Source organism: Rhipicephalus microplus, unplaced genomic scaffold (genome assembly GCF_043290135.1).
Source record: "Rhipicephalus microplus isolate Deutch F79 unplaced genomic scaffold, USDA_Rmic scaffold_24, whole genome shotgun sequence".
Lineage (NCBI taxonomy): Eukaryota > Metazoa > Arthropoda > Arachnida > Ixodida > Ixodidae > Rhipicephalus > Rhipicephalus microplus.
In genome coordinates this window covers 8,753,769-8,775,824 of record NW_027464597.1, presented here as the reverse complement: position 1 = coordinate 8,775,824, position 22,056 = coordinate 8,753,769, and the positions used below count along the sequence as shown (strand labels likewise).

Sequence of the window (22,056 nt, the reverse complement as noted above, 5' to 3'; positions counted from 1 at the left end):
CGGTGGAATCGCTATGTCAGCCCATTTGTCTGCGGGAGGTAAACGGATGTGGTCTTATGAACTGTGCCACAAGATTTTAGGATTTCGTTGAGAATTGTTGACAGGAAGGCCCTGCCTCGGTCAATCAACAACACGCGAGGTGCACCATGACGCAACACAATGGCTTCTAAAAAGAAGGTGGCAACGTCTGAGGCAGAGCTAGTACGTAGAGGAGCGGTCTCCGTGTATCGTGTGAGGTGGTCGACGGCTGTGATGATCCAGCGGTGGCCCGCTGGCATTACGGGAAGTGGCCCGACGAGGTCTATTCCAACAACGACAAAAGGTGTGTCGGGACATGGAATGGGTTGTAATAAGCCAGCAGGAGCTGAAGTTTGTCATTTCCGGCGTTGACAAAGTGCGCAAGAAGCGACATAATTAGCCACAAAGGTAGAAAGACCAGGCCAGAAGAAACGGCTCCTAACGCGGTTGTAGGTCTTTTGAAATCCTAAGTGTCCAGCTGATGGGTCGTCGTGCAATGCTTCGAGAACTTGTTTTCGCAGCGAACGGGGAAGTACTGGCACCCACCGATGCCCATCCGCATTGTAAGTATAGTGATGAAGGACATTGTTCTCTGGCTTGAACAGCCGTAGCTGACGACGTAGTCTGGCATTAGGTGGAGAAGGCGAGCCATTCAAGTATCCGATGATGCGGTTACAGTAGGGGTCGTAACATTGGTACGCGGCAAGCTGGGCGCTGCTGTTTAAAGGTAGTGACCCAGCAACTGCCAGGGGTGATAACGTGAGTGAAGAGGAAGCCGCTTGATCACCTGAGGGGCATTGAGGATGCGTGGTTGGAGATGAAAGTGGCAGAGGGCAGCAAGAGAGAGCGTCAGCATCTTGATGCTGTTTGCCGGACCTGTACACAACGTCAAAAGTGAACTCTTGCAAACGCAGTATCCAGCGATCGAGGTGCCCAGACAAATTCTTCAGCGAGGACAACCAGCATAGGGCATGATGGTCGGTAACGACAGTGAAGTGGCGTCCATACAGATAAGGTCGAAATTTCTGGATGGCCCAAACAACAGCGAGACATTCCTGCTTTGTTATCGAGTAGTTCTGCTCCGCAGGTGTTAGTGCGTGGCTGGCATACGCAAATACTCTCTCACGTGAAGTGTCGTCGCGCTGGAGGAGGACAGCCCCGATTCTGTGGCCACTGACATCTGTGTGCAGGAAAGTGGGTGCACTCTCATCGAAGTGACGGAGAACGGGGTCTGATGTCAAAGCACGCTTAAGGGCTTGGAAAGCACACTCGCACTCGTCAGTCCACGTGAAATCCGTTCCTGCCGTCAGAAGCTTGTGTACCGGCCCCGCAATGGCAGCAAAGTGATGGATGAAGCGGCGGAAGTAAGACGCCAGGCCCACGAAACTTTGCAATTGTTTTTGATTGTGCAGACGTGGAAAACTAATTACGGCAGCAACCTTGTCGGGGTCGGGTCGAACGCCGTCTTTGCTGACAAGGTGACCCAATACTTTCATGCTTGTGCTGGCGAAGTGTCACTTTTTTGTATTGAGCTGTAGGCCAGCGTTCGAAATGCACGTTAGAACTTCGTCCAAATGCTTAAGGTGCTGAGGAAAAGTAGAAGAATAAATGACGATGTCGTCTAAATAACATAAACAGGTTTTCCATTTGAGACCACGTAAGACAGTATCATCATGCGCTCGAATGTTGCTGGAGCGTTGCATAAGCCAAAAGGCATGACGTTAAATTCGTAAAGCCTGTCAGGCGTTGCAAACGCTGTTTTCTCCTTGTCTGCTTCGCGCATAGGTATTTGCTAATACCCGCATCGGAGGTCGAGGCTGGAGAAATATTCTGCGCCTTGTAGGGAGTCCAGGGCATCATCTATGCGTGGCAACGGATATACGTCTTTTTTCGTGATCTTATTGAGCGCTCTGTAATCAACACAAAAGCGGACAGAGCCATCCTTTTTCCGGACCAACACCACAGGAGACGACCAGAAGCTGGATGAAGGTCGAATAATATCCCGTTTAAGCATGTCAGCGACGTTTTACTCAATGATTTGCCGTTCCGCCGAAGAGAGACGGTATGAGCGGCCGCGTACAATGGAGCTGCCTTCGGTTTCGATGCTGTGCTCTGCAACGGAGGTGCGGCCCAGAACTTTGCAATGTACATCAAACGAAAAGCTGTGCTTTTGGAGAAGGTACAAGAGGTCTCTCTTTAGCTTGGAAGTGAGGTGAGGACTTATGATGTAATTTAAGGTAACAGTGGTAGCCTTGATATCAGTAGTAGCAGACAAAGACGGTGATTCTGCGTGAAGGGGAACCAGCGAAAAGGGCTCACTGTCAGCGAAGCAGCTCACAACAGTGCCCTGGGGTAGCATCACTGGCGAAGAAGTTGGAGTCAAGGCGGTGACCAATGCTTTACCGTCGTTAAACCGCACAAGGCCGGGTGTTATGGTAAGCCCCGCAGATTCGGAGCGAACAGATGGAGCTATGAACACGTCACCGTTAACTATAGTATCCGAAGCGATCATTAGAAGTTGTTCATCTCCTGGCGAAATGAAACAATCAGTGGCAGCAACGAAACGGAAGCTGTATGGATCGACATCGGATGCCCTCTCAGTAGCTGACATTTGAATGACTCGCTGACGACACGAGTGGTCTGAAGCTCCTAAAGGCGCTGACAGGTAGCGACAACATCGGCTACGGTTTGGGGATTTTGCACCACAAGCGCATTGAAAGCGGCAGTCGCAATTCCTTTTAGCAGGTGGCGCACACGGTCGTTTTCCGCCATATGGTTGTCGATGCGGCGGCAAAGGGCGAGAACATCTTCGATGTATAAAGTGTAAGACTCGCCAGGGCGTTGAACACGTGCACCGAGCCTCTTTTTGGCGATATCCGAGCGCACTGACGGGTTGGCAAAAATCTGGCGGATCTGACGTGTAAAGGCGGGCCATGTCGGAAAATCTGTGGCATGGTTGAAAAACCACGTTTTTGCGACGCCGCTCAAGTAGAATGCAACGTGGGTGAGTTTCACAGACTCATCCCAGTTGTTGATAACACTCACGCGGTCATACTCCTCGAGCCAGTCTTCAGCGTCTTCCCCCGGAAGCCCTGCGAACAGCGGAGGATCCTTTTGAGGGCTGGTGACCAGGTGAGAAGGGTTTCTTGGTGGTGGGAGCAGTGGCGAAGCTGGCACGCTGGACTGGGCGGCTTGCGACATTACCGGACCCAGGTCGTTTAAGCGGCGGCCTGAACGGAGCTCCAGGGATGTGTTCTAGAAGACGCTGGGGTGTCCGAGAACGCGAGAGGACGCAGGAACCGGGCAGCACTCTCCACCACTTATAAGATGGCGTCGAATACACTCAAGACTCTCCTTTATTGACTCGAGTATGTGCCCCACAACCTAAACTTGACTGGTGATGATGAGTATGTACAGATGAAAAGATAGGACGCATAAATAATGCTCACAGTATATATATATACATATATATATATATATATATATATATATATATATATATATATATATATATATATATATATATATATATATATATATATATATATATATATTGTGAGCATTATTTATGCGTCCTATCTACACGAATGCATATATATATATATATATATATATATATATATATATATATATATATATATATATATATATATATAGTCCAGTAGATCCGCTGTGAGCGGTCACAACGTAGTTTATTTCGACGTTTCGGCCTAGAGTCTGGCCTAGAGTCTGGCGTCATCGTCGCCTCGTAAAAGAAAGCGCGCCCTGCATCCATCTGCTGGGAAAGGCGGGGTATTGAACAAGAGTAGACACTTACATTACATATAGTGTACTAGAATATGGGGTAGTGTGTTCAGGGAGGAGCCGTGGCTGCCGCAGTTGTTATCGACAGCCACGAGAAGGTGCCACCTTAGCATAGGCTGTCACCTCACGCATTGCCTTTTATGCACTCCTGTGCTTTGGTATTAGTAATAGCAGGGGCTTAACGTCGCAAAACCCCCATACGATTATCAGAGACGCCGTAAAGGAGTGCTCCGGAAATTCGACCACCTGAGGTGCTTTAACGTGCACCTAAATCTAGGTACACGCACCTCAGTATTTGCGTCTCCACCGAAAACGCAGCCACCGCAGCTGGGATTCGATCCTGTGACATGCACTTGCATACGTCGCGCTTTATAGTCTTGTGTTTAATTGCTGACACATCCGCGAAAAGCTTTCTGAATGGGTGTGTTCGTAGTGCATTCAAAACAAAACGAAGAAGTGAGGAAAATAGGAGGAAAAGAACGGCAGGGAGGTTAAGCAGCCTATAGGCAGCAGGTTTGCTACCCTGCACATGGGAGGGGGATGGGGGAGATGAAAGATAGAGAAGAGAGAGGGAATAGAGATAAACACAGCACATTCGACAGCACACGCGCGCACACTTGGAAATGTCAAAGCTGCAACGCATGGTCCGAATGCGCTGCAGGTATTAACCAACGATAGTGAAGCAGTCATCCTTGGGGAAACTCCCTGCAGTTCTTGATGCTCGGTTGGTGAATGAATAAAAAATTAGAAAGATTGAGGTATCGAAGGAGCATCTATAAACCCGAAAGTTTTTTGTTATATTACTGCTATATCAAGTTGTAGTCTGCACACTGTGACAGCTTCGCCTTCCTTCATTACGCGCGTGGCACTGTTTTTGTCGATAGTTGCATTATGCAATTGTAATTATGTGGCTAAGGTGACAAAACTGCCATTTGATTGATAGGTACGCCGTAGCTGAAGACTTGGGAATAATTTTGACAACCTTGGGTCCTTGAACGATTACGCGCCCGCCGAAATACTGCTGCTGTGGCCGGGTTATTGCACTGTACAGTCAAAAGGAAACATCACTTGGCACAACTGTCAGACTGTAAGAAGAAGCCCTTTATTTAAGAGCGCGCATGCTGCAGTGAGCAGTAACACTGATCAAGTTCATCGCCATTTCGTGGAATTATCAGTTCACGATCATTTCATCACGGTGGCACCTTTATGAACACCGACTGATTTTCACGTGCAGCTTTTTTTATTCTCCTTTTGCCTCTCAAGACTGGTTGATACCCTTCACGAAAAAATGAAGTCGGGACAGCACGTAAATTACCGCTCTCTTTGACACGAGATGCGGTGTGATCGAGCTCATGTAAATTTAAGGTAAACAAAGCTTGAGTAAGCGTTTCAGCGAAGCTGCAGTCTCTGTAGTGTTCGCCACCCCGGGTTCGTAGTCAGCAGGAAGGTCCTTCGATGAACCTGAATCACTAGCCTCACCATCAACACAGGGTGCTGCAGTTTTCTTGGAGATGGTAGATTCGACCACCGAGTTCTTTCACTTTCTCGGAGGTCTTGGATGCGGCGCTTTCTTCGATAAGCAGCTTGGGGTGTTGGGCAGTAACATCGGCACGGCGTCCGGCGTAAGCTCTGGTCTCCTACGTGGTACGCGAACTTCTTCGCCGTTTATAACATGCACGCAGTCTTCTAGAATACATGAAGGCTTGAAGTGTAGCTCACATACAGAGCAGCTTTAGTTCAAGGTCCCATCCGTTCGATGCGAATTCTGTTCTGAAACCTTCCTCCGTGCATCGTTTTTGGGTCCAGCGAAAAGCGATGGCTGCTCACCTTTTTTCCAATAGTATACCCTGTTTCGCACCTAGATGCAAAACAGTGTCGTTGCCGCCTATGACTCGGCATTGCCTCACTGTCGCGTGGCCAGCAAAAAAACTGCCAGAAAAACTTTCGTTATGCTGGCGCGAAAACAAGCAACAGGTCACTGAACAGCCCCCGAGAAGGCAGAGCGGCGCGGGGCTGACGATTCTGCCAGCCCATGCTACGGCAGCACCGCCTTGAGAACCGGTTTTTTGTCCACGAGCTCCGTTTCACGCGATGCATGGCGAGAGAGGGTGCCTGAACACACTACCCTATATTCTAGTACAATATACACGGGCCACCCTATACAGGATGGCCCGCGTCTACAAGTGTATTTCCAGAATCGGCTACCAATTTTTAATTTTGTTTTTCAAAACAACTAAACGGCTGATGGGTGTACAATGTGGCACATATCACCACGGTACGGACGAAAACGCACGTTCAAAGTTTTACTGAAATCGGCGAATATTAGCAGATGGGGGAGTCGAACACAGAACATACAGTGTCCAAAGATTACGCTCTAAGAAAAAAATGGAGTATAAGGGGAGTAGTTCTGCTACACAACAATAATCGTCATCTGACTTGCTCATGTTTCCTTTTAGGGGCGAAGCTCCTTATAGCGGCACCTGTTCGCCCCTGGTAGTATGTAACAAGTATAACATTTTGATTTCCAAGGTGGTGCCGGTGAGAGACTTCTTCTGTGCGTTGTTGAACAATAAAAAATAGTGCTCAATGAACATGTCAGTGGCTGCTATTGGGGAATGAGAGGCAGGAGCATTCCGCTTTTAGTTAAAGCGCAGGCTGCGATCACCATTAGCAGCCATTGGCATGTACAATGAGCACTATCTGACAAGAAAGGGTTGCTACGTCATACTCGCTGGGTGTAACCTCCTTAGCTTTAGAAAGGTTTAGCGAGTGTTGAGCCGCAGTGCCATGAATACAGTGAACTTGTATATACCATGAATGAACTCGAGGTGGCTAAAAATGGGAAGTAGATACGAAGCGCAAGTCGTAAAAAAGTTAAAGCCGAATTCTCTGCCTCTCATTTCCCATTAGCAGCCATTGGCATGTACATTGAGCACTATCTGACTGAAAAAGTTTGGTACGTCATACTCGCTGGGCGTAACCTCCTTGTTTTTCGAAAGGTTTAGCGAGCATTCGGCTGCAGTGCCATGAATACAGTGAACTAGTATATACCATGAACTCGAGGTGGTTAAAGGTGGAAAGTGGACTCGAAGCGCAAGCCGTAAGAAAGCGTGCGTGTGCCACCTCTCGTTTAGTCCTTGGAATGTCCGCTTGATGGCGGTGCTTCTATATGGGGAATATATGATGAAAAGATGCGAGATGGTGGTACTTGGAGTGTTGAATAGATGGACGAACGGACACATAGACAGATGCATGGATGGACGCATGAACGGACGCAGGGGCGGCTGCATGGACGAACGCATGGACGAACGCAGGGACGGATGCACGAACAGACACACGCACGGACGGGCTGATGGACGCATGGACGGTCACACTGACGGACGCATGGACGGACGGAAGCAAGAACGAATGGACGGACGAATTCTTCGCCCCACTCTTTATCATTCACTCCGTGGATATGCTGCCATTTTTTTGAAAACACGGCGCTGGCCACTTTCCTGTCAGGAACGCTATGTTACACTGATAAAGTGGGCGCCGTTCGCGACCGCGAACTACCGAAACCGTGGTGATAACGCGAGGAAAGTACTTGAAGTAGATGACGATGATAGTTGTGCGGCAGAAACACTCCTCGATTAGTCAATTTTTTAGATGCGAAGCATCTTATATTCGCGCCTTGTAGTGCGCCGTCCGCGCCGCTTCTCGAACATTCGACAGCTGACGCGCGCGCATGCGCCGTCGCCCACTCTTCCACCATCTGTGCATCCCTTCCTCCTCTACACACCGCGCGCGCTTCACTCCTCCACCATCTGTGCACCCTTCCTCCTCTACACACCGCGTTCGACATCTACAATTCTCCTGATTCTCCAGTGGACGCGCATGTGGCGTCGCGCTTCGAGAACATTCAACAGCTGACAGTGCATGCGCCGTCGAGCTGTATATATACTCAAGGTCGGCGCTCGCTCGCTCAGTTGCCGCTCGTCGGTTGGTTTGTACGGCGCGTCGACGTCCAAGGTCGCGGTGAAATGAATTCCAACGAATCCACAAACACAATGATCGACGTCCCTTCGACCAGCGCCGCCCTTTCGCATACGTGTGTACGTGTTCACTCATTTAACACCCCCTCCTACAACCACGTTAACCAATTTAGCCATCGACCCAAGTAAGTCGCAATTTAACACCCCATTTCACAACCACGTTAACCAATTTAGCCATCGACCCAAGTAAGTCGCACTTTAACACCCCGTTAACCAATTATATGCTCCGCATCCTCCTCAGTGTTCCCCCGAGGGAAGCTGCGGGCATTTTTTTTAGGGTGTACATCGAAGACAGCTCCCTTCCGTAAACTAGAGCATAACAAATAAATAGCATATACACTAAACAATTTCAACAACTTCTTCATATATTTTGTAGTGCTTTAGCAAACGCTATAGGCGTCTTGATGCATGGGACTACAAGGCGCGCCAGCTGCATCGTTGCTTTCTTTGAATTTTTCAATGATTCGGGTTTATACCAACACCGAAGCCAACAGTCACTTTTAGCGTTTGTAGAGGCGTCTAAAGTTTATCTTCTCAGAAGAAGACGCTCGTTACCCCACCTGGCGTGCTTCGGGTGCAGCAGGTCCCATGGTGGCGCGAGCGCTGCCCTGGTCTCCTCCAGGGGACCTCGACTGGCCACCTCCACGTGGTGCAGACGGACCGGGATCCTCGGGCTGTAGGGTCTGCACAGCAAAAAAAAAAAAAAAAGTATTCTCTATAGCAGCTTAGTGTCCAGATCGAGACATAAGCTATCAAGAGCGATGCTTTTGAAGACAGAGAGACAATAATATTAACAGCAAGGGTTTTACGTCCCAAAATCACGACATGATTATGAGAAACGCCGTAGCGGAGGGCTCCGGAAATTTTGACCATATGGTGTTAGTCCATTAACATGCACTGATATCGCACAGTACACGGGCGCTGTCACTGCGGTCGCCTTTATTGAAGTGTGACCGCAGCGGCCGGGCTCAAAACCGCAACCATTGGGTCAGCAGCAGAGTGTCGTAGCCACTGTTCCACCGTGGCAGACGAAGACAGAGGGAGAGAAAAAAGCGAACGAAAGGCACGGAGGTTAGCCAGGTTGCAGAATGTCTGAGCGACCTGATCTGGTCTGTCAAGAAGAGAGACATGATGAGTGGATTCAGCGCGGCAACACGTTCAACAGCGTCAAACTCGCTCAAATGTCAGTTCTTTTGCAGAAGAGACAGGAATGCTACACCTGCCCCTTTTCCCTACCCTTTCCACTCGCTCCCTCCTTTCCCTCGGTCACACGCGCTTACCGTCTCACCCGGACCCTCCACAGAAGTGCCTCTCCTCTCACATGGTTTCTCTCAATTGAACAGCTTGCCGCACACACGAGACGAGACAGGATTCTCGAGCACTAGACAGAACATCACACCAAAGACAACGCCGAAGCCAATGAATGGCAATTTTTTTCGCTTAAGGTGTCTTTATAATTGCTGACGTATTAGAACAAAATAATTGAGGCGTTTCGAAAAGCACTACGTCACGTGTCCCAATTACTGCGGGCTCAATGCGACTGGTCCTCGTTAATTTTCTTAAATGTGCGCAGAGGTCCGAAGTGTAGGTGAAAGACGGCTGCTACTCCTCGATTCAAATCAGCACATATTAGAGATTCATGCACCTTTTTGGAAAGAGTGAAGGAAGAGGACGACGTTCGGAGAGACTCTCCTACATTTTGGCCTGTGGGGCGTTTAGCAGCCTGTGTGGCATGTTTTATTATGTGAGAGTAAATCATTCTCTTATTACGAGGTGGAAGCCAACACACAGTAAACACGGATCTGTTCAAACCAACAATGACAAGGTATTGTCATAAATTACAGCCAGAAAGCTGTGAGCGTGTGCCACGTACAGTTCCTAGCAACTTCAAATTGGCACACGGCACGTCACCTGATGCGGTACTTGTGCAGCAGCGAATGCAGTATATTACAGTAACATTAACCCGAGTGCGTCAACATAATTGATGTATACGCAGGCTCTATTGTGGGGCACCGACACTTGTCGCGACACGTGTAAAACACAGTGACAGAATTTGGCAGGTCCCACGTACAGTGGGAATCAACGATATTCGAAGCACGAATGAGAAAGGTTGATATGTCACTTTAAAATCAGCACAACGTTACGAGGTGAAGTTAAATGATGCCGTACATAACTTCCGTGTGATGATTATCATGTTTTAATGTCTCGTTTACCTTCCTCATCTATTCACGTCACGTGATACCAAATTTAGTATATGTGGAGCTAGCGAAACGGCCGCGAGCCCGCTATGAGCGTGGTATGTTGTCATGTTCTCACATGACACGCGTGTCAGGATTATCATGTTTGTACCAGTCATATATTTCGCCATCCATTGACACCACGTGGCACCAAATTTGATATATGTGGAGCAAGCAAAACGGTCGTGAGCGCATCATGAAGGGCCCAATATACTCCAATGTGGTGTTGACGCGCGCGCACGCTCGGCACAGCGACGCAACGTTAGCAAAACAGGAGCACTCAATAGTCTGACGCCAGGCGCGACCAGTGTCCGTCAGCGCGGCCCGACGGTAACCGGCGGGAAATGAGACATGCTGCATTTTGCACCGATGCGTTACCCAGACAACACTGCGTCTGTGGACGCGCCATAGACGCCACCGGGAGCGGCCGCGTTTCGCAAGCGCTCCGGCAAAACTCCCGTTTCTGACTGTTTAAGTCATTCAATGGCAACTTGAACAAATGTGAAGCTTTCTACGGAATCAACCGCATCATCTGAAGTGATTTCAAGTGAGCGCTTCGCAGTTCCTATCCACGAAGATCGACTTTTTGGCAGCGTTCGACTACCTCGGTGGGCCTACCGGCTAGGCCTACCGGCTAGGCCTACCAACATGGTCATCTACGAAACAGAGGGAGAGGAGCTTCCCTCCACCGAAGCTCTCGACGATGATGAAGGCAGCTGGCGTCAAGTGTATGCCAGGGCCAGAAAGCCCGCTTCATTTGCGAAGAAATTGACGCCTGCCATCAACACTTCGCAAGAAGAGTCACAAAAAGCTTTCCCATCGACTCGTCGCAGTGCCCCCAGACATCCTCCACTTCCAGCGGACGACTACAAAATAGTCCTGCGAATACGTGGAGGCCTCATCTGTGCTGACACTCCACTTCCGAAGCTCATACATTCCGTCCTAAAAGCGGCAGCGCTCACAAGCTCCCTACATGACCCATACCGCATCAACTCTGTAAGCAACATTCTGCTCATAAGCACACCGGACTCGGCACGCACCGAAGCATACTACCGTATCAAATCCATCAAGATGAATGAGCGCAGCTTTGAAGTGATCACCCACATTACCGATACATCGAATACCTGCCGAGGGGTCATCCGTAATATTCCTATGGAACACACATCTGAAACCATCTTGTCAAGTCTATTGTACTATGACAGACTAGGCCTCATCCTGACGGGACGTCGCATGGGTTCCACAACGTCCATCATGGTCACCTTCAAAGGTACGCGCGTGCCTTTCTACATAAGTTATCAGGGTGGCATCACCATCCTTATGCCAAAGATTTTGAAACGCTCTTACTTACATATGGAAGTACAAATTTTATACGTTCACCTACTAGGATTACATCAACAAGTGCTACGCTCCTTGATATATGCGCCTCAAATTTAAGTTCACAGAATATAAAATCCTGGGTATTAGCGTATGACATAAGTGATCATATGCCCATCTTCTTTCTTGCACGATTTACTTCTCAAATTGGTCAGAAAACAGAGACATCTTTCCACCGAATTAAAAACAGCAAAACTCAGGAACATTTTTTTCAGCTAGTTCAGAACATAGATTGGACCACTGTTTATAGACAAGAAAATCCTGATGATGCTTATAACACATTCATGAGGTTATTGAGTGCTAGCTATGATGCGGCATTTCTACTTCAGAAGCGCTCACGTGGCAGAAATAAGAAATGCAGAAAGCCTTGGATAAATCGTGATCTTTACCGGTGCATAAAAATAAAGAATAAATTGTATCATGATTTCATTCGTTCGCGGAACACAGACGCCTTAGCTGAGTACAAGAAATACAGAAACGTTTTAAACTTAAAAATACGGAAGGCTACACAGAACTACGTACTATGAAAAATTATTTGAAAGCATTTACAATGACCAGAGGAAGCTATGGGAGGTCATAAGTGGGCTTACGAACACAAATAAGGGTTGTAATAGGACACAGGACCTAACAATGAATGGTCAGATTTTCAGTGGTGAAAGGTTGGCCAATGTTATGAATGAACATTTCATAAATGCGGGTTCCTTTATTTTAACGGATGAAAAGCGAGATAATGCTCCAACTCCTGATAAGTCTCCTTTGCCGTATTCTATTTTTCTCGCACCCACAGATCCGGTTGAAGTAGAAAGATTAATCAACTTGAAAACAATGTTGCATCAGGAATTGATGAGATACGTTCTGTTGAGTTAAAAATGGTGTCACCATTGATATCTAATGTCTTGGCCTATATTATCAACCTCACCCTCACTAACGGTGTATTTCCAGAGCAGTTAAAAGTGGCAAAAGTCACTGCAGTACATAAAGGTGGTGATATCAATACTTTAGCGAACTATCGACCTGCATTCGTGCTTCCAACAATATCAAAAATATTTGAAGGGGTTATTTATGAAAGACTTGCATCCTTTTTTGATAAGTATCAAATAATAACAAAATGTTAGTATGGTTTTCAAAAAAAAATAAATCAACAGAACAAGCTCTACTCTATATCAAAGATAAGATAATCGAAAATATGAAAAACAAAAAATATACTCTTGGGCTTTCCTCGATCTTAAAAAAGGCATTTGACTTCATACAATTCAAATCATTGATTCATAAATTATCAAGTTATGGGGTGCGTGGAGTTGCATTACAACTGTTTAAAAGTTACCTTGAAGATCGTTATGCAACGTGATCGTTATGCAAACTTCTTATGCTATTTATGCTTGAATTTTGTGTGTACAATTGCAGGTTGCTTGAAACCAACGTATTGAATATATATATTGTTTATCAGTGCTGATGTCTAAGCCTTGCACTGTCACGGACTGCGGAGGGACAAGGGCCTTTGTCAGGCTGTTCGCCTTTAGCCCTTTGCCCCTGCAGTGAGCTCTGTATCCGGCTTACTGTAAATAAAAGTACTACTACTACTACTTCTACTACTACTACTACTAGATGCGTACCCTATCGCCATAAGACGGAAGCCTGTAATCTCTGTCGCAAGCTTGGCCACAAACCAGACTTATGCCCAGGCGCCCCTCAGCCTTTATGTTCAATGTGTGGCATTCCGAACCCACTCCTTGATCACGAATGTGAACCTAAGTGTGTGGTGTGCAACAGTGACCACCCCACCGGCTTGCCCTAGTACCCACAGCTCTACAAGCCCAAACCAAAGCACGCACCCTCAACTTTCCAGCAAGATGCAGCTCCATTCCTCGACCCAAGCCCATCTTTCAAGAACGCCCCTAGAGGACGCTCACGCAGCATCACAAGATAACAAAGCCGAAAAAGTCGCAGCCGCAGAGCAAGCCGCAACAAAAGCATTCATCAAGACCCCAGCCCTCGGACTGGCCGTGGACACGAGGTGAGCTGGGCTGATGTAGCCTCCCCTGAAAGCTCGATTCAAAATCAGCTCAAACTATTGCAGGATGTGATGGCTAAATTGAGGGCAGAAAATGTAAAACTACGCCTATAGCTTCAGTCCTTCAAACAACCATCTACCTCCACACACCTCCCCGCCTCATTTTTCACCCCTACACGTATCTCACCAGCACCAGCTCCTCTCTCAACCACCCCTATAGCTAGGCACCCCGCTCAACCACCTGCGCAAAAACGATAAGTCTCGGCTCCCACATTGTCGTTCGATGAGAGAGTAGACCAAGTCGAAGCGAAACTAGAGAAGGTTGGCAAAAAGAAAGAAAAGTAACCAAACTTGAGGAAAAACTAGAGAATTTTAATACCTTCTCCACAGCTTCCTTGCAGTAGCTACATGAACCTGTGGCCTCAATACAACAAGCCATGTTACCGATGCAACAAACCCTAGATAGAGTCACGCAGTGGATCGACACGGTCCACGCTAACCATCCAGAGCTTGCCCAACCTAAGCCAAATCAACCTAGCGAAAATGGCTCCTCGTAACCGCACTGAACTTTGTGTATGGCAATAGAACTGCAGGGGGCTTCCCCGAGAAAAAGGCAAACCTTCTGCAGTACATCAAATCACAAACTACCCCTCCCCCAATCATTGCGTTACAAGAAACGAATGGTGTAGGACAGCTGCCAGGTTATAAAACGCATGAAAACCTGGCTGACACCAAACCAAACACTGCTGTCTTAACTCAGAAGCACCTTACAGTTACCTATTCAAAATTTGCTGACATCGACATCGAGCACGACTTTCTCCAAACACTACCTGATAAATTTGACTCGCCATTCTTATACATTCTCAACGCATATAGTAGACCACAAGAGCAAAGGCACCGCTTCAATTCCCTATTTGCCCGAGCTACATCCTCGGCAGGCAAACACACCCTCCTCATAGTGGGGGATTTCAACGCCTCCCACCCAGCGTGGGGTTACACCGCATCTACACTGAAAGGTAGAGCCCTCTGGTCCCATATTCAGGCACATCGTTTTACGTTGCACAACGACCCGGAGGAGCCTACTCGTTTGGGGAACAGTGTGAACAAAGATACACCCCCCGATCTTACCCTCACTCACAATGCCCCCACAATGGTTTGGACTAATCTTGGCAGTGATCATTACATTATTAGCATTACTTTACAACTAAAACACAGACCCATTGCACCCAAACCACTGATGCTCACAGAATGGGACAAATTTAGAGAGACTCGCCACAGCACCGCTCCCTCATGTATTGCAGACCTTGCCGAGTGGACTCAGCAGCTTCAAAAAGATGTTGAAATTCACACGAGAACTCTACCCCCCGACACCCCGATAACTACTCTCGACTCCAAGCTTCTCCATATGTGGAAAGCAAAACAGTCACTTCTGCGACGGTGAACACCAGCGCCACAACAGGAAACTCTGCATTAGGATAGCGAAGCTAGACCAACAAATCGAGCGATACACGACTCAATGGGCGGCCCAAGAATGGGGTCAGCTTTGTGAAGGAATGCATGACCACCTCACTAACAAACGAACGTGGCAACTTCTTAGACATCTGCTAGACCCCAGCACTTCTCGCGCACGGCACTCTCACGCTATCACTAAACTGTTTCACAAGCACAGTGGCCATTTAGGACAGCTCTTCGATAACCTCCGCACGTTTCATTTACCTCAATTACGTAAGGATTCTATACCATCTTACACAAGGAAACCTAATGAGTCATTAGATGCGCCGATAACAGAAGCGGAAGTTAGGCACGCCCTCGCAACACTTTGTACCACATCGGCTTCATGCCCCGACCACGTTAACAACAAATTATTTAGAAATCTTGACCCTATTTCTATTAAAGATTTGACTGAGCACTTTAACGACTGTTTTGACACGGACATCCTTCCACCTTCGTGGAAAGATGCCAGAGTCATATTTATACTAAACCGAACAAAGCTCTCTTGGTAGAAAATCTGAGGCCCATTTCCTTAACATCCTGTCTCGGAAGGACTATGGAGCATGTTGTGCTTGCACGCCTCCAGAGACACGTGGAGGATAATGGACTACTGCCTCTAGAAATGATTGGTTTTAGGGCCTCACTTTCAGCGCAATATGCGGTGCTTCGACTTCAACACGACATCATAACTCATAACCAGAGCGAGGATACTCAGGCAATCTTTGGTCTGGGCATACATGGAGCTTTCAATAACGTAGCCCACTCAGCTATATATGCTGGCCTCAACTGCATTTCTTGTGACGCTAAAATATACTCTTACATCAAAAGCTTCCTCACGGACCGCACAGCTACATTAAAATTAGGACCAGAACATTCCTCACCCTATACACTAGGCAGGTTCGGAACACCTCAAGGGTCAGTGCTCTCTCCAATCCTTTTTAACTTGGCTATGCTACCTATACCCAACGCTCTTCAACGTATCCCTGACTTGAACTTCTCCGTCTATTCTGATGATATAACCTTATGGGTGAAAGGAGGCTCAGATGGACACATTCAAGACACCCTACAAACAGCTGTAGATACAATAACAGCACTAACATCTCAGATGAATCTCTAATGTACCCCAAGTAAATCAGAGTTACTCCTTCTACCAACTCATCGTTGGAACAAACACGTTCCAATGATCGAAGTTCCCATGAATAGGTGCCTCATTCCTAGAGTATCACACATTCGTGTGCTTGGTTTATTTATCTAAAACAACCGACTTAATACGCACATACTCGAAGCTTTATGAAATACCGCTGAAAACACCCTAAGAATGATAGGAAGAATCTCAGGGAGAAATTAAGGGCTCCGAGAGTCGGAGCTACTTCGTGTAATACAAGCTTTTGTGATTAGTAAAATCACATATACCCTCCCTTACCTTATTCTTAAATTAGCAGAGGAGGAATCGGTAAACACCCTCCTCCGCGGAGTTTACAAATAGGCGCTAGGCATTGTAATCAATACCTCTAACGCACTACTCCACCAGACAGGAGTCATAAATAGTCTATGTGAAATCCGTGAAGCCCATTTAACAGCTCAACACGCAAGGCTCGCGACCACTAGCGCAGGTCGCCACATTTTATTGTCTATCCGAATGAACTTCACCTCACTCACCAATGCTAAATACAACATTCCCCAAAACATACACAAACAGTTACTCATACCGCCCCTTCCTAAAAACATGCATCCAACATATCACACTAAGCGTAGAATTCAAAGAGCAAAAGCTTTTCAGAAAAAATTGTATGGAGCCAATGACGTGCTCTATGTCGAAGCAACAGAATACCCATCCTCCTCATCCTATGCCCTCTCTGCTGTGGACTATAACGGCAAGGGGCTCACAACGGCATCCATCACTGTCAACTCTTCGGAGGAGGCAGAGGATGCTGCCATCGCTTTAGGTCTACCCATCCCCAATATAACTATGATTGTAAGTGACTCGAAAACTGCCATACGCAACTTTAGCGCAGGTCGCATCTCATCAACTGCCCTTTCAATTCTTAAGGAACATCCTCCCACGGAAGATGTTGCTCTCATATGTACGCCTGCGCATGCAGGGTTGAGTGGCAATGAGGCAGCTCATACCTGTGCTCGAGGAATGACCGGCCGAGCGCAGGCCTCTGATGGCACCTTAGACCACGCGGCCTTTTTCAGCGTGAGAAATCGTCTTTTGACCTTCCACGATATAACAAATCACTACCGCCTACAGCGCACTATATATCCCCCTTACATCATGGAGCTTCACGCTACCAGGAAATACTAAGGCGCCAGTTACAGACCCGTACGTTTCCTACACATCTTTTTGCCATCTTACACACCCTGCGATATACCCCACCCCTTAGTGCATTTTCTGTCAACAAAGAGCTAACCCAGACCATATCATGTGGGGTTGTACTCAAAACCCACCACCCAATTCTCTACACATTAATAGTAAGATTGATTGATATGTGGGGTTTAACGTCCCAAAACCACTATATGACATTAATTATAAGGAGCGGTGGGAGGCTGCTATGTGCAGCTCGGCGCCCGAGGTCCAGGACCAGATCTTGGATTGGGCCAAGAGGGTAGCGGAGACCTACGCTGGGTAGGCTCCTCTGACACTCCACCACCGCACCTTTCGCTCTTGGGATAAATAAAGTTTTTCTCCTCCTCCTCCTGCGTCTCTCTCTTTTCGTGAAGGAGGGACGCCGGAAGCGCTGAAACGTGCATGCGTCAAAGCAACGCAGCGCGGTGTGCGCCTGCGAGTATATAGCAGGACCGGCACCTGGCATGGCAACGCCGGCGTGACGTGACGAAATGTACGCCGGCGAGCTTGCGCACCGCGTCACGTCGAAATATATTTGCGCCTTGACTGTGGCATGTAGTCATGTTCTTCCATGACATGCATCTCATGATTGTCATGTTTGCACCAGTCACATACCTTCGTCATCTATTGGCGTCACGTAATAAAAAAATTGGCATATGTAAAGCTAACGAAATGGCCGCCAGCGCATCATAAGCCTGGCATGTAGTCATGTTGTTACAGGACACGTGTCTCATGATTATTAAGTTTACACCAGTCACATACCTTCGTCATCCATTCACGTACTGTAATGCCAAATTTGGTATATGTGACGCTAGCGAAATGGCCGCCAGCGCATCATGAGCGTGGCATGTAGTCATGTTGTTTCAGGTCACGCATGTCATTATTTTTATGTTAGGGTCTGTCGCTTGTGTTCGCCATGTCATACTATACCTGTTTTGCAACATGCCATGTGAACGAAACCACCACAAGAGCTGCAAGACCATGAAATGTAAATCATGACATTCATGGCATACATGTCATGAATTTCATGTTACGACTAGTCAAATGTGTCCTTCATACAGTCATGTTGTGCCATACCAAGTTTGGTATCGATACCATTATAGAAACGGCCAGGAGAGCTAAAAGTCGTCGACAGATATATATATATATATATATATATATATATATATATATATATATATATATATATATATATATATATATATATATATATATAGATACGCTCAAGGTCGCTGAAGTTCGTTAAGAAATGCTTCGCAATTAAAATAATGGGCGCATAAAATTGCGGGTAATTTCGACTCGTCGTGTCCGGTAGTTGTGAAACATGGAACGCTTACATAGGCTTAATTAGACTTTGCTTTAATGAGAGAGCAAGAACACGCACTAAAGCTGTAAAAAAAGGCAGAAGACTTCCGTATCGATTTTCGAGTGGAGCTAATTATCTACGAAGACTCGGAATACTTTATTGTTTTGTTCTTATTTTCCTGAGCTTCTATAGCGACTTCTCCCGACACGCTTGCATTGCAAAACTCTATTTTTGCATTAACCAATCTCTCGAGTCCCGCTGATCCTGTTGTTATTCTGTATAAATAGTTTTTCCTCTTTTTACCAACATTTCATTGCAGCCTCGAATATAGCTTTGTCGTTATTTTACTCTTTAAAGTATATATAATTGGACTACATCTCCGCGCGTGCTTATATGTATTTTTTAAAATTTTATCTTTTTTTCTCGCCACTTTGCAGCCGTATTGACCCTACCGCTGCCTTCACTGACATTTTCAAATACATACGGTTGACTCTTTTCGTACTTATTTTTTCTTCTTTTACTGAATATTCATCGCACTACTATCAGTACTGTGATAACACCTAGTTCCAGAACACCGGTATTGCACTGGTTCAGCTAGTTCTTTTTTTCCCTCTTATTTCGCCAGCGCTGCTACTGTTGAGCTTCCGGGACTCCGCATTACAAAATCATTTTTTTTTCTTTGAGTTAACCTTTTTTGTTAGTTTTCTTTACGTTCCCTATTTCGGTCGCTCCGCTCGCCGTCGCTTTTAATGCGTACTCAGCGTATGCTAATTAGTGTAAATAATTGAGACGGCAGGAAGGAAAAAAATATTCAGGCCATTCCGGTCAATGCAGCAAAAAATATGCGTGTTCATCCCAGAATTGTTCCATTAAAAAAAAACAGCGACCGAAGTTATTCAAAATTTTTGCATGAACAAGCCAGAATACAGGGGTGCCCGTAGCGTCGTAATTAATATTGATAGCATTATTATATTTACTCGCATGTTTAACACGCAATCGCGCTGGCGCTGCGAGTGATTAAATTTTTAGAGTTCATTGCTGTTTTCACAGAGCAGTTCTTTTTGTACTGCGACACTGTGTGTAATAACTAATTCAAAAACAATCGTGATTAGTCGATGCTCCGCATAAAACTTGAGAGAGAATACCTTCGAACATCAACCAGCCCGTCCATTTGGCCTAGCTGGAATCAATCTGTTCACGTTTAAAAAGCACGAAAAAAACCCACCAATACAAAGAAGGGAATAAACATATGACAGGCGCTTTCGAACAACTGATTTTTAATACCAGAAAACACAGACTTTCTATTGGTGCCGAACTGAGCAAAGCACTTGTGGTGTCACATCAGCGCGCGTAGCAAAACCAGATAAATAGACTATCGTGCGCGTGCGTTCGCGTGCGCGCGCAAACACACACACACACACACACACACACACACACACACACACACACACACACACACACACACACACACACACACACACACACTGCGTAGGACGACGAAGAAAGAGAAGAGGCTTGACGCACACAGGCTCCACTCTTTTGCTGCAAAAGGTCAGCTATTCTGTCTTCCTGCTCTCTGAATTTATTCAGGGGTTGCTTTCGAACACCTTGCGATTCCGTTCGACACGGAGTCGAGGCTCTCTCAGTGGCCATTCGGCCGCAATTACCAGTCGTACTATAGGCCAGCGGCTGCCGGTTCCAACATGGCTGGCTCATACCCGCTCGGGTATGTCTGAGCCAGAGGCCGTTTCTGTACAGCCTCCAATGGCAGGCAGTCACCCTGGTCCGGGGGATTCGCCTCGATCCAATGGTTCGACATTTTCGCCGGACGGGGACAGGGCGCTGCTCGATGTAGATTTGCAGAATGCGCCAGTTACTTCCGTTCCCGCAATCCCCGACGTTACTAACATCCAGTTGCCTGCTGCAGCGGGTGAGTGCAAAATGGTAGGCTGCCTGCCGAAAGTGGTCAAATGATGCAAGCTTCTTTTCACCGCGTGATCGCACATCAGAAACAGATCCACGATATTTTATTCGATGCCTCATGTAAGGTACCTAATACCCATAGGTCCCAGATCATTGGTTTGCTCCGACAAATTGTACAGGAGTGTGCTGATATCCGAGCAATTGCAGAAAACCAGGGTGGGCGAATGGATGAACTTCGTCACCAGTTGGCCCTGTCGAGACATTCGGCTTCCCTCGGTGCGGCACTCTCGGCTCCTCGGCCTGTCCAAACGGCCGTGACTTACGCGGCGGCAGCCGCGCGGAGCACGGCGCGTCCTACCGTGGTCCCGCCCGTTTGGCCTGAGACTTGTTCTCACCCTGTACTGCCATCCCACTGGTCTGAAATCGCTGACCAACACACAACGCACACCACCAGGCGAGAGCATGAACATATTATGTTTCTAACCCCACTCATTCCGTCTACCAATCCTGCCAATGAGGTCACGAAGATTATTAAGTCAAACATTGACCCCATGAGGGAAAACATTGGCGAACTGACTATCAGAAAGACACGTCATGGATTAACAATATTAACAAACGACCATAACGCTATTACTAGGTTAAAAAATGCACTTGAAAAGAACGCAATCACAAGCATGTCATTGTCAGTCCGATTGCCCCAAAAGCGAAAACCTCGCGTCAAACTCACTGGTGTAGACTCCGATATTCCAGCCGCCAACATCATCTCACAGCTAAACATGCGCAATCCGAACCTACATTTAGACCCGACCACATGCCGAGTGGCAGTATCGTACAAGGAGCGATCGGGCAACTTCACTCATGTGCTCGAAGTGGATCCTTCCACCTGTCGCTCACTGCTTGCTCAGGAACGAGTTCTTCTCGGTTGGACAGCATGTAGCGTGAGTGAGGACTTTCATGTGCCATTGTGCACATATTGTGCAACGTACGGCCATACAAGAAAGTCCTGTCCTGTCGCCAACGAACCTGACAAAGTGGTGTGTACGAAGTGCACGGGGACACATCTTGGTGAAGCATGCACTCTTAGGATGAACGATCCAGGAATTGTTTGCAACGAATGCCAAAAGGTCGCAAGACCTAGTTCTCATCCAACTGGACACGAAATGTGTCCTATATTACGAGAACGTGTCGCCCGCATGAGGGCCAGAACAGACTATGGATAATCCAGGAGGCGTGTACATCAAAGAAGGACGCAGCGGCCTCTATAACGTGCAGTGTTATTTACGATTTCCTGCATTAGTGCCCGCATCCTTTTCGACTCATTTATATGGATCACATGGAGGTCGCTGCTTTTGCCGCTATTCTCCTAATTACGACATATTCATACACGAAATTACACCATATGACACACACTTACAAGTAACTGCACATCCCACAAAATTACACGATATTTCTTTCCTCAAGATATTTGCTAGTTGCGCGGGTCACACTGCAATACATGAAAAAAGGCT

At 47.0% G+C, this 22,056-nt stretch overlaps 1 protein-coding gene across 1 annotated transcript in view; it reads right to left on the bottom strand.

Moving 5' to 3' along the window:
* Window positions 1-22,056, bottom strand: part of LOC142786498 (rho GTPase-activating protein 45-like) — a 192,512-nt gene that overhangs the window by 109,244 nt on the left and 61,212 nt on the right. The window contains exon 2 of the mRNA XM_075884225.1: window positions 8,417-8,539. Coding sequence (XP_075740340.1) covers window positions 8,417-8,539 — 123 coding nt within the window. The remainder of the gene's footprint in view (window positions 1-8,416; window positions 8,540-22,056) is intronic.